At 51.3% G+C, this 13638-nt stretch overlaps 1 protein-coding gene across 14 annotated transcripts in view; it reads right to left on the bottom strand.

Annotated features, from left to right (window-relative positions):
* Positions 1-3730, bottom strand: part of TMPRSS5 (transmembrane serine protease 5) — a 7814-nt gene extending 4084 nt beyond the window's left edge. For 5 of the 14 annotated variants that reach the window (XR_005932993.1, XM_030022110.1, XM_041125316.1 and 2 more), the window contains exons 1-10: positions 3616-3730; positions 3361-3487; positions 3030-3137; positions 2584-2796; positions 1983-2118; positions 1536-1649; positions 1290-1333; positions 976-1138; positions 686-864; positions 208-306 (exon numbers count right to left, since the gene is read on the bottom strand). Coding sequence is in view for 13 of the 14 variants with exons in the window: in XM_030022110.1 (XP_029877970.1) it covers positions 208-306; positions 686-864; positions 976-1138; positions 1290-1333; positions 1536-1649; positions 1983-2118; positions 2584-2796; positions 3030-3137; positions 3361-3487; positions 3616-3618 (1186 nt within the window). In the remaining variant the exon portion in view is untranslated. The other 9 variants (XM_041125318.1, XM_041125319.1, XM_041125320.1 and 6 more) reach the window with 9 other exon arrangements.
* Positions 3731-13638: the final 9908 nt, after the last annotated feature.

The following is a 13638-nucleotide window of genomic DNA, read 5'->3' on the forward strand; positions in this document are numbered from 1 at the left end:
AAGTCAGAAGATGGGATTACTTTATAGGATTAAATACAGCCAGGCCCATAGGAGCTGTGGATGTGGGGTGCAGAGCTGCTGGAACAGGGGTGGGATGAAGGCAGGAGGGGGCATTTGCAAGATCACATGGGGCATGGAAGGGGCTGGACAGGGCCAGTGGGGACCCTCCGGTCAGTGCTGAGTGGCAGGGACAAGATGGGAGCTTACCTTGCTCTGGTCTGGTATAGCCCCAGCCAGAGACCCAACACTGCGTGCCCTGGAAGAGGTCCCAGTGGGAGGGTGGCAGACACACAGCACGGATGGCATCTGGTAAGAAGGTGACAGGGGTAAGCGCCAGGCCAGCAGGGACAGCTTCATGCTGTGCTGAGCACAAGCGGCTGTGGAGCTACCAGCCTGCAGAGCCACTCAGCCTGGCACGTTGATGTGAAAGGCTCTTGGGCCAGGCGCTCTGGGGACTTCAGCTCCCACAGGCACCTTTCCCAGTAATTCACAGCTCTGGCGCAGTTCAAAACACTGTGCTGCTGTGCGTGCTGCCTCCCAGGTGCCAGGCTGGACATCCTTAAAGAGCTGCTCTGAAATGGCAGGTTCAGAAGAGGCCTGTTTTTTGCCATCTCTTAATTGTGGGATAAGACGGACAACTCCACAGATGGGAGAAGGACACAACAGCATCACGACAGCATCTTACCTGAGAAATTCAGGGGGACTTGGAGCTTCATCAGAGCAATGTCGTAGTCGAGGCTACTGTCGTTATAAAGTGGGTGGTAAATTATTTTCTTTACCGATACCCCGGCCTCATGCTTGATTGAGCCATGGGTGATAATGCCTGCGAAAACCAGCCAGGCAGAGGCTGGAAGCCACCTGTAACTGAGCAGGAATACAGCGTGCCTCTTACTGTAGGGCAACAAGCGCCAAGGCCCAGGATAGGAGCAGATACGCAGTGCCTCCGAGACGGGGCACGGGAGAGCCTGGGAGTACCTGTGCACACAGTGAGCCGCTGTGACAATCCATTCACGTGCCAGCACAGAACCTCCGCAGTGGTGCTGGGAGCCGTGGTACACGCTGACCTGCCAGGGCCAGCGCCCTGGGGGCACGTCCGTCCCCCCGACCACCCGCCCGGCACCGGGGCGCAGCCCGCATTCTGCAAGGCAGCCGGGGAGCAGGTGTTAGGCAAAGCTCCAGGTGCCAGACCCTCAGGCTGGAGGGTGATGGAAGCGGGTGGAGCAGGAGTGAAGAAACTACTAGATCCAGGTGGAGATCTTGGGGACATGGGAGAGGAGAGAGGCACTCACCTGAGCATTTCAGAGCCACAATTCGACCCGATTCACAGCTGCTCCTGCACAGGAATAAGCCTCTGGTCAGCATACACGTGAGCCAAAATCCCTGGGGCACTGGGGAGCTCCAGGGCAGCTGCAGCAGTCCCCAAAAGGGCTGCTTACTGCACAAAACCAGGACAGTTTTCTATGTTCTTAGGCCTGAAAAAAGGCCTGTGTTTCAGCCCCACCCACAAACTCTACTTCCCCCAGAGCTGCCCTTACCTGACCTGCCACATGTCTTCCAGGCTGCCTTCCTGCTGCAGTCTCACCTGAACGAACTCCTGTGTGTCATTCACCTTGACATCTGCCACGTTCACTCCTTTCTGATGGGTCATTCTGCAGAAGCAACGGCAAGTATTCCAGAGAGATGCTGGGGACCTGCTAGGGGATCAGGAATGTAACCCTGCCATGGGAACAATGGTCCACCGTCCTGCCGCTCTGGCAGCCAGGAATGAACCTCCTTGGCAGGAAGGATCTTCTGCAGCTCTTCTCGCAGGTCCCCGCGCCAGCCCGAGCCCTGCCTTCCACCCTGCATTTACCAGGGAGCTGTGCGATCTGGCACTGCTGCCTTGACGAACCTCCCAGCCTTCAAGCACCTGCTTTTGCCAAGATCATCCCCCTCGGAAAAGGACAAGTAGGGGTCAAAGTGGCTGCATCTGCCATGCCCACCTGAGATACCCGAGCTGCCGGCAGAGCAGGGTGCCCAGGGAGAGACTCCAGCGCTCATGGCATGCCAGGAGCCAGCCAGGACGGCCTTCCACCTGCGCCTCCAGCAAGGAGTTTGCCATGTTTATTCTGAAAGACACTAAAGCCATTCCACTAAAGACAACCTGCAAGTTCCCTTCCTTGCAGTGTTTCGTGCAGAGCCAGCACAGTGGACGGTCATGCACATCTAAAGCAAAAAAAAACCCAAACCAAAACCAAACCCCAGAAAAAGCCCTTTGAAGCAATTAGAAACTATACATGAACCCATTTGCCTATTCTCAGTGCCTGCATGGCGGCTCTGAGTGATTACATGCAAAGGAGTCCTGCAAGAGTTGCCTTTGCTGTAGGATCACTCCATGCAATGAAGCCATAATGCTGGGGGATGCAGCAGCACTTAAAAGCAAAGTGAAACAACCGCAAAATGCAGCTGAAAGAAGCTAGTGAATCAGCAGGAGATATTTATTATTAAAGAGCATCTTTTCTGTTCTTGCTGGGCTTGGCAGGGTCTGTCCTGCACACTGCTCCCCTCTCCCCTGCCTCTGTGGCAGCAAACCAAGATGCAAACCTCTATTGTGAGCCCTACGGACCACGGGGTCTTCCTCTTCACTGTCACTGCATGCTGGGACCACACCTGGCTCCTGCAGCAGGGTGAAGCCCTGGTCTGGCTGAGGCTTCTTCAGGTGTTTCACTTCAGGAAACAGAGAAGGGGGTGGAGGTAGACTCATACAGCCCAGGCAGCATCTGAAGATGCACGACACTGGTAACGATCCTGCACTGCCCGCTGGAAGAGGTGACAAGCCTTTCCATGGGTACAGCGGCAGGTTGCTGCTGGGACCACAGCAACCAGCAGCAGAGCCCACACCAGCTGTGTTCCCCTGCCCCAGGCCGCACCTTACCAACCAGGGAGCTCCCATCACCACCACCTCTGCTGCTGGCACCCCAAACCCCCTCACCAGTTTGGCAGCTGGGCTCTGCCCACAGCAGCAGGGCTGTCCCGGGGCAGACACTGACCTAGGAGCCATGCCCCAGCCGCTGTCCCCACCAGCAGCCCAGCAACCCCGAGCAGCAGGAACAGCCTCCTGATGGTGCAGAGAGTTTTGAGAGATGCATTAGCAGAATCTTTAAGAAACAGAGAGGGAGAGAGAATTAACATGGTCTTGTCCATCTCTCACAGCACTATCATGCCCCTGGTGAAGCCCCTGGGTCCTTATACACGTTTCTAGGACTCACCTGATCCTTTCCCCACAATGCCAGAAGGAGGTGAGCTAAGGCCATGGACTCTGCAGGAGGTCAAGACTTGGAAGGCCACCCTGTTCCCAAAGCCCATAAATAGCTCACCCACCGTGTCCTGGGGAGGCCTGTGTCCTCCTTGCTTCCCTCCTTGGCTCTGCTGTCAGGCTCTTGCAGCTTTGCACAGCATCCTCAATGCAAGGCAGGCTGTCGGGAAACTGCTCGACTGAGGCTGGGCTCTAGAGAAAGAAGTGGAGTCCCAGGCAGCAAAGACTAGGTCTCGCGGAAGGGGACAAGCTTCAAGCGATGACACCGCTGCCCAGGCTGGCTGCTGCAGCAGGGGGCAAGGCGAGGAAGCCCTTCTCACCATGATAGCAAGGAGTGGGGCCAGCTTCTAGTTTGGGCTGCTGCTGAGCCACAGGCACCGAGCGCACAGGTCTCCCGTGAACCAGCTCAGGTTTCACTCCGCACGCTCCCGGCGCGATGCCGTGCACGCGCGCTGCATGGCGCCCATGCTGAAGGAACTCCTCATTTCAGCCCTCCCCCATCCTGCTGACAAGGCTCTTGCAGCGGGTAGGGGTGATTGCTCAGCAGCCCCCCTCCCACCCCCCTATCGCCCTGCTCCCAGGAACATGCTGCTCAAGCTGAGGAGCCCCAGGGGGAAGGATCCCATTCCTACCCGGTGCCTCACCGAGCGAGATCAGCAGCTGTTGAGTTGCCTCAGCTCTCAAACCCACCTTCCCCCTCCCATTATTTTGCTTAGGAGCTGTACGAGAAACACCAAGTGCTGCTGAGGAGCAGCAGCAGTGCCCTGGCCATCAGTGCGAGGTGGGGGCTGCAGGCTGGCAGCCAGCCCTGCTGGCGGTGGGCTCCCAGGCATGGACAGACCTCCGTGTAGGCAGCAGGAAGGCTGCTGACCAAAAGCTCCATGTTAGCAGTTACATTCAGGGAGACAAGACCTTGGGGAACAAAGCAACCTAAGCTGGGAAAAGATCAGAAAAAGCAGCCTGCAGCTGCTCTTTATCACCCTCACATCCCAAGCCAAGTGCCTGCCAGCTGTGATATGTAAAGGACAACTTTCCTGCCCATGTGCTGCACTAAGGATGTGCTGGCAAGGGTTGGCGGGCCCCCGTCACTCAGCAAGGCCCTCCCCACCCCATGTGCACAGAGACCTCCGGGGAAACAGCCCCACCTCCCTGGGTGCTGGATTTTCCCTCTGGTCTTTTGGCTGTAGCATACAAAGAGCAATAAAGGTCAAACAGCAGCGCTCAGTTCAGCTTCTGGTTTTCCATGTAATACCTTGCTGCTGAGAGATGCCTGGCTGGCAGCCTGTGGAAAGGGAAGACTTTCTAACCCATGGCTTAGGTACTGGCTGTCCCACATTGCGGCACGAGATGCTTTTCTTACCAATGCAGAGCTCTCACAGCAGAGGCGGAACAGAAATCACTTGTGCTGCTGCATCCACTCTTCTTCCTCGGACCCAGCAGCAGCTCCGCTGCAGTCACCACACCCAAGGTCGACAAGTGCTGCCAGTCCCCAGCTGGCACGCCACACTGGACAGGGAACCGGGCAGGGACGGTACCAGGATCGCCTTCATTGCATTGCCCAGGAAAGCAAGGGGGAAACCACGCTGAAGCTCTGGGAGGCCCCAGTTACAGATGAAATAGTCACAGCCTACAGCAGAGGTGAACATAGATGCCCTAGCAGAGCTAACCCATTCCACTGGAGGCAGAGTCGGAGCTCAGAGCAGCACCAGCAGCTGCTGGCACAGGGCAGGGGAACACACAGTTCGCCTTGTGCATAAGCCTGCCTCTTGCCTGCCTGGCACTAGAGACCATCCTGACCATAGTCTGCTCCCAACCCCTGCTACTCACTGCTGAACAGAAACACTCCAGACTTGTGGCCAAGCTGATGAAAGCTGTCAAATTCCCAACACCCAAATACAAGTTCAGAAGTCGTTATGGAAGTTAGACCTGGGTGGTGAGCTGCAGTCAGATCATCACCACCACCAGAGATTCCTCGTATGGCAGCAGCATCATCAAGTCCCTGTGAAGAGCCCCAGGTTACCAGTACACCACACTGCCTTGCCTGCACAGGCAGTTCACCCACCGGCTGTGCTGTTTCTCTGGCTGACTCTACCCCATCCAGAAATACTAAGATGGCCTTCTCCAATTAAGCGAGTTAGAAGCCTAACTTCCCCTCCGGGAGAGATGAGGCTGAGTACCAATTTCAGCATGTCTCAAAAACAAAAGGCAGCTGAAGCAGACTTCAACAGCTGTCTCATGAAAGAAAGACTTTTCTTATTTACATACTTCTCCATCCCCAAAAGATACAGCTGATGGCTTGTTGCTCAAAATATCAATGAATTTTTAATGCTATTTACTCAAGGAAATGCCTATGAATATTTCATGATAGCCCTGTCTCGCAGGTTCAGGCTGAGGTTTCGTGCTGTCGATGAACAGCACTGCATGTGTTGTGCCACGCGTCCAAGCTGTGCTGAGCAGCAGGCACGGCTGTCAGCGGACAGGCACACCAGCACCACGGGAGCTGCACGCTGCAACGCCGCTCAGGACTTGTGCTGAGGCGCCAGTTACAATTCCCTGAGGTTAGGCTCCTTTTACAGCCTGGCACTCAGCTGGGGTGAAAACTGGGAGGGGTTTTTTTTGTTTGGTTTGGGGTTTTTTTCCTCCAGGCTCCCTATCTCAGTTAGCAATTAGGCCAGAAAGCTGCAAGGCAATGGATAAGGCTGTAAATCTCCCCCAAATCACGACCTTGGCTCTGTGGCTGACCCTTTCCTGGTCACAGCCGGGCTGTAACTGGCGGCACTGGAGCATCTCCTCATTCCGTGGAGGACTGTAGATGGTGCTGGAGGACTAGGGAGCACCAGTGGGACCCATGAGGCAGCAGCCGAGGTGTGCAGAAACCAGCCTGAGAATCCTTTGCTGGCAGCTGCCCTGTCCCTGGGGCTCAGAGGAGAGCAAGGACTCTCCCAGGCCTCTCCTCCCTGCTGCCCAGCACCAGCCCGAGGTCGCAGCAGGAGCAGGTCAGGTCATCTCCCCTCCAAGCATCCCATGACCTGCCGCTGCTGGAAAGCTGACCTTTGCACAAGTTAAAGAAGATGCAGGCTGTGACCACAGCCAGCGAAATGCAAACACCTTTGCTGCAAGCAACAAAACGCAATGATCAAGCATCGAAAATGACAAAACAGAGCAAATTCCAAAAAGATACATCAGTAGCAGTTAAAAAATAAGACGCATCAATCAGTCTATACTACCTCGCTACTCCAAGTCACACTCATTTTTTTTCCTTTAAAACTCATTAAAAGAAGATCAATATTTCCATCAATTCTGCTTGCCTGCAATAAGAAAACAGTGACTGAAATGAGAGAGCTTTCAAAATTAAACATTGACACACAGATCTAAAAGGTAGGAAGGAGAACAGCATTGTAGCTTTTCGTCCTATCTTTCATCATTTCTCTGTGGTTCTTCAGAAAAAGAAAACAAAAAAGGAGCAGTAGTGACTACAGACATTGACAGCCGCTGAAATGCCCATGTGTTACATGGATACCTGACAGGTGGCAGAGATGCTGTGAAGCATAAGACATTTCCTTTGTCATCTTTCTAGCTTACTCCCATTGAAACAGCCTTCCCTTTCCCACCTGAGAGTAGTAAGCAGAGCACAGCTGCAGAGTAACAAGCCAGATGTTAGCTCATGTTGCTGTAACACCAAAGCTGATAAAGTCATGGTTATGCACGGCAATGTGAAGATCTAGCCTACAGTTTGTCAAGTGACATTTTGAACTCATGCAATAACGAGCAAGAATTGTCTCCAGTTATTCAGTCAGTTCTGCTGAGATTAGCAAGAAAAGGGTCACTTATTGGCACATAAAATTGCCTATTGATCACCTGACCCTGATGCATTCTTCTCCAAACTCAACTCAGAAGCTGCTGGGCATTTCCAAGCTGGGATATGAATCCAGAACAAGCCCAAAGCTTGGTTCTTCTCGAGCCAGCCACTTCCCACCAAATGCCCTGCTCCACAAGTCTCACAGCCTGCTTCCCAACAGCAGTGTGTTATATGACTACAGAGTGGCCTGGGAAAAGGGGCTGCCTGGATGCTGCAGCTCTTCAGCTCTGCATTACCAGGCACTTCATGGATATGGACTGCGGCTGCCACCTGTGGCTTTGGGATAGCATCACAAACTGTGCCCTTTTGTGCTGGATGCAGGACAAATGAATCAAGAACTAGTCTCCTCCCAACAAGCTTTCACCCCAGGGTGAATTTTAGCCCCTATGCCCAATACATGAAGTTTTCAAAGCAGCTTTAACAGCCAGTTGCTGAATATTGCTTACTTTAATTCTTTGGTTTAGCCTGTGCTCAGATTGCTCCATCCTTTCCCTTACAAAAGCTGAGCTCTTCCTTGGGGATTTAGCCAGAGGGACCCCCCAAGCCTCCAAAACAGCACTAGAAAAAAAAAAAAAAAATCCGTTTCACTCATCAGGATTTAAAGCATCTCTCCTGTTGATACAGGTTCTGCCTCTTGTTTCAAGGAGACACTTCAAAATCCTTCCTGCAGTCTGAGCTCTCCCATTCAGGCTGTCACAGCTGGACAGCCCTGGTAGGAGCAAAACAGTATTTCAGTTTTAGTTAGAGCTGGGAGCTCCCAACAATATTTGCTGGATTCAGTGCCTCAGACTCATCCAAGCTGAGGTGTCTGTTGCTTACCAAGTGCCAAGCGAGCTTGCCTTTTGAAAAACAGTATGTGAGCTCCTGTTTTGTGCTCTGAGGGAGATCCAGTATTTCAGTCCTTACATATGAAGCATTTAAGTGTGAAGTTGCAGACTACCAATGCAAAGCCCTGGAAGCCTGGAAAAATCTCTGTACTTACCCCAGAGGAACTCAGGAAGAGAAGACCCAATAAAAAGCAGCCAAGTAAACCTCAAGCAAGGCAGGATTCATTTGATCTAGGACAAAAGCACATTCAATCTCATACTCCTAGACTGCTAAAGCAAAAAGCTCTGCAATAGCTGGGTCAGGGGGCAGTAAATGAGAAACAATCATTTATTTAATCCAGTAGCTGGAGTTCACAGGGTTTCCTGCCTGTTCCATCTGCTTGGTAGAAATCATGGCATAAAACTGTGTGCAAAGAAGCTGGTGCAGTGACAGACAGTGCAATGAGAGCCCAGCACTGGGCAGAGGCAGCTCATCCCTTTCTGAGCAAGTACTGCATTTAAGAGGGACAGCAGAGGTGTGCCCCAGCATGGCGCGGACCACTACCAAGTGGGGAAAAGCAGCAGCAGGAGGTTGCACTCCTACAGATTAACCAAGGAGCAGGAGAAAATCAGATGTTCTGAGCACACAAGTGCAACAGCCCCAGCACAGCTGCAACAGCAGGACCTCCCATCCAGCTCCAGGGGTCTGCAGGGGTCGGGATAGGAGACCTCAGCCTCTCCCCCTCTGCCCAGCCACAAGCAGCAGCCTTGCAGGCACCACTCACAGCAGCAGCCCAAGGAGGTTTCACAGAGGTGGCTGAAGAACCCTGAAAAGTCCAGAGTTCCGCAGGAGGGAAGGCTTGCATCCGCTTTGCCCTGCCCAGGGGTGCTGCTGCACGCAGCACTGCTGTGGTTTGCGTGTGCTTGGTGTTTCTTTGCAGGAAAGCTGACAAAAACGCCTGGCTTGCTCCCACCCTGGCCTAAACGGGGCTGTGCCCAAAGCTCTCCCAGGCTGTCTTGCGAGATGGAACAAGGCAACATGGCCACCACCTCAGGACATCACTTTGTCTGGGCCTCCTACTGTCTGCTGGATCATTTCCTTCCTTACCTCATCTCTTCTCTTTCTCCCTATAGTCTCCTATCTAATAAAAGTGCCTCTCTGTGAGATAAGGCAGCTGCTGTAAGCCTGTAATGAGAGAAATGGCTAAAAGCAACAGCCTAAAACCTTCCTAATCCTGGTAGCAGTTTGCCAAATCTCATAACAGATAATGAGTCCTGGATGTCCGGATTGTGTTTTCCCAGCAGTGATGCTGTGGCCAAAAAAGAATTTTTAAAAAATAAATTAATAATAAAATCCCCAACAGCCTTCCAGCCCCCAAGTGTTTCCTAAACCTTTTTCACCACTATCTGCCTGTCCCCATCCCCATCTATTGCCATCTCTAGCACAATTTAGATATCTCTGGAGGGAGTGTAAAACAGCTTGCTCTAGACCTGTCATTGCAGTCGTGGCAGAGTTTAATCTCAGACTCGCAAAACATCGTGCTCACGTCATCATAAGAAATAAGACCTGCCAGACCAGATCTGACTAACCATCCCTCTCACCTTGCATCTTGTCTCCAGGAGAGGCCGATATCCCAAACATCATAATGGGAAATTACTCACTAAGACTTTTTAACCTCAGGCAGTAGGATGTACTACCACAAAGGAAGATAGTTTATATCCTGTAGGCATTCACCCTGTAATGGAACCGCACATCTTTCCGTATTTCATCTAAACATCCAGTCCTATTTGGATATTTCTGTGGAGTAAAAAGTTGTTACTCTAAACCTGACACGTTGTCACCACATTGCTCATTGTAATGGCTTATTTCACATCCTCTATCGTTGATGTGATCATCCCAAAGACAGTGAATAAAGTCCTGTGTAAAATACACGGTTAAGAAGCTCTAAACTAGCAGAGGAAAAGGCTGGTTCACATCACCACTAATGCCCAGAAAGGAAGAGTAAATTGCCTTCGTCAGAGCTCCCAGTACCTGCTCTGGACCACCTTGCCTAGTGCTTTGGCTCAGCTCTGAAACCCAACTTGGGAGCCCAGAGGTTGCTGCAGGCAGGAGAGAAAGGGGTGACCAAAAAGCTTCCACAAACTTCAGGTTAGCCCATCCTTCCCTTTCCACCTAGAAATGGATGGATGGCCCCTTGCCAGGAGCAGGCAGTCTGTCAGCCTCATAGGTTCGCTCTAAATGAAGTGGCATGTGCTTTATTTATGGCTATTGGTGAGTACTCGCCCACTCCTCAGTCTTGCTCTGTTACACCAGGATCGAGCTGATAAGAGTCAGCTTTTGGGCAGGGATGCGTAGTGCGGGCAGCCTCATCCACTGAAAGCAGGAAAGAAAGTATATTTTGGGGAAACTACCTCCCGGGTCACGCTGCACACCGAGCCCTGCGCACCCTCTCACCAGCTGAACACCGCCCCGTGCCAGACCCCTGCCACGAACAGCATCCCCGCTGCGGCACACGGTTCCCAGGACACAAGCAGCCCTCCTCCTGCAGGCAGCTCAACAGGGATTTGCCTGATGCATCTCCCACCGCAGCACAGAGGCATGTGCAAAGCAGAAACCAGCCGCTGCCCTGTTCCAACCTCTTTCCCGAGGCAATTTGCCATGTAACGATTATAGAGTTGAGGGAAGGCAATTTCAGGAAAACAAGTTTCTCTGTAGAAGGAATTGAATAGAGGAACTACTATAATAACCTGATACAATCATTTATTTAAAAAGCAGCTGGCACTGTATGAAGCAAACAGAGACAATTTGGAGGCAATTCTCTGCAGAGACTGGACCACCTTACCTGAGTCCGGGGCACAGGCAGAAGCTGTGCCTTGCACACTGCAGAAACCAGAGGCGCTTGCTCCAGATAAGCAAATATCAAGACTTCTAAGGGAAAAGATGACAATTCACAGGTCCTGTGAATGCACATCCACCCTCCCTGCCCTCCCATGTCTTTGGGAACAGGAGGTCTTGTGACTCTCATTTCCTTCAGACACCTTGTGCTTCCTGCAGAAGAACAGACATCCTGCTGGATATAGAGCAAAAGGCCAGAGACTAAGCTAAATTAAAGCCTGGAAAGGAAAAGTAGTACTACAGCACAGAAATGCAATGAGCCAGTCAATTCTGCAGCCTGTTTTCTCATCTCCTGCTTCAGAGGAGGAGAGAAATGTGTCCTGACTCCACTGGATACTGTAACTATGAGAAGCGATGGGAAACTCTCCATGCTAACCCTGAGTGGGGTATTTTCATTTTCTGTACCTTCCAGTTTACGACTGCCATCCTCACGGGTGACTCGTAAGATGCAGTGTTATTTGCTACTCACGTTTTTGTGCTTCTTCAGAGGACTGACAGTCAGAAAAGGGCTAGGCTCTGGATTCTCATCAATCACCTAATAAATGTAGAATTAAAAGATGTCAGGGGTAAAATGGTTTCATTAGCTGTATCATGTTCCAGTGCAAAGATACCCTGAGGGATTTCTTCTCAGAGACAAGTCAAAGAAGAATAATTGTTAAGGAGCAATTAATATTATGGTCATGCTTTTCCATTTCCAAACAGAGTTTATTTTGTCACTTTGTCAGCTGACTCTTTGCCCTTGCAAGTCACTGAGGACCTATGAAATCCCAGGAAGGGAAAAGGGAAAGACACCTTCAGGAGTCTCGATGGCATTTCTCCCTCAGTTGTACTTATACACCCTGCAGTAAATCACAGCCTTGGTGCAGCTCCTGGGAAATTACGCTGGGGGAGACAGTCAGTACACGGGACAGCGTCTGGGACACGGGACAAATCCTGCGGTATCGCAATCGCTGCACTGGCCAGCACGGGGCCCAAGGCACAGCTAGTCCTGTGCTGGGCTCCACGCTGCTGCCTAACACCTTAGTTGTGACCTGGGCTCGCCTGAACGGGGAAAGCCACTGCTGGTGAGGCCCTGAGACATGAGGACGGAGCAGACAGAAGGGAAACGCGGAGCTCAGCTCTGTTGCCAGACGATCAGGCCATGCTGCATTTGTGCAAATATGCAGGAACCAATGCTGGGGGCTGAACCATGGTCTGGCCACACTTCTACTCTTGTTTTGGCTGATTTTTGCATGACAAACCCAATTTGGTGGCTTGAGGAACACTACAGGGACCGGGGTTGTTATCAATTAATATGTATAATATGATTGAAATAACCAGAGAACTGCTAAAGTCCTGTATACAGCCCCCATCAGTTAATATTTAAAATAGGGAAACAATAATTAGACATGATTTAGGGTTTAGGAACTAAGTATTAGACAATGGGGCTTTATGTCAGAAAAGGTAACGGATTGTGGTCTGATCAACAAACCTTGAGGAACTGCTTGGAACTGCCAAGAGAGAGTAAGAAGTAGGTAAAATGTAATTCTTACTGGGGGAGATAGCGACCATCAACTCATTGACCACCTACTCAGATGATACCACCTACTCAAGAGAAGACAATGAAGGAAGAAGACAGAGCCTGCGCGCTAATTTACATGAGAGGCGAAAAAGAAAGAAACAATCATTAAGGGAAAGAATAATGAATATGTATTACTTAAGTATATAAATGTGGGAATTTGAGACAAAGGTGTGCCGTCTTGAGACAGGCACCCATTCATGTGGATCAATGAAATTAATTTGAAAATGCCTCGACTCTGTGTGTTATTGGCTTGCACACTGGGTAAACAAACCCTGTTTGAGGGACAACAGGGTGACAGCACAGCAGAAGAAGCCCTGTCCCTCATACCACAGCCAAAGGAGCCTGTGCTCAGTTTGGGTCAGCAAGGCACATCAGGGACAATTTCTTACAGTCCCTTACCGTCACAGGGAAACAGCCCAGCATCACAACAATTTCCATCTGCAAGCTGTAGCAATTTGCCACTGAAGATGACAGAGAGAGGACCAGGAGGAGCCCGGGCAGAGACAAGCTGTGACCCAGGCTGGCCTCACGTCCCAGCCAGTGGCTGCAGCCTGGCTGAGACAGGCAGCCTGCCACTCGTGCTGTTAAATATGGCGTCCACTTGCTCTCTTCTGGCAGTCCAGATGAAGTCACTAGCTGATGTAATGGTGGCTAAAGGGCTGCCAGGTCTCGCCTGCTGCAGCACAGCTTTACCATCTTGTAATGTTCTATCCAACTCCTTCCCCCATTAAAAAAAAAGAAAAACCAAAACCAGAAAACACCCTAACTCTGAAGTTTTCAGCAATTTCTTAGACTTTGACTGACCTGAGCTACACCAGGGGAAATACAAGCAATCCTCACTTTCTGTTCTGGCCTGCCAAGGTTTGCAGAAGACACTGAAGAGGAAGCCCAGATATGTGAAAGTCCCCTACAGAGCAGCTATCTGAGAGCAATCAAGAACACTACTAGCTAAACTCTAATCCTACTGTAATCCCCTTCATAAGATGGCACTAAGAGCCATGAGAAAGCAGGATGGGGTTGTGCAGTTGCACATATGCTACTATCCCGTGAGAGGACAGTTAAACAATCAGATATACTTACCTGGATCCTAACACATCCTTAAACATACTGCCCGCAGGTACTAGGATTGCATATACTTCCCGCCCGCCCTTCTCCTGTGCATGCTGTAATTTAGGCTCTTGGAATCCTGCAGAACCAGTTGCAGCCATGGGAATCCTGCCT

The sequence above is a fragment of the Aquila chrysaetos genome, chromosome 8 (assembly GCF_900496995.4).
Source record: "Aquila chrysaetos chrysaetos chromosome 8, bAquChr1.4, whole genome shotgun sequence".
Classification (NCBI taxonomy): domain Eukaryota; kingdom Metazoa; phylum Chordata; class Aves; order Accipitriformes; family Accipitridae; genus Aquila; species Aquila chrysaetos.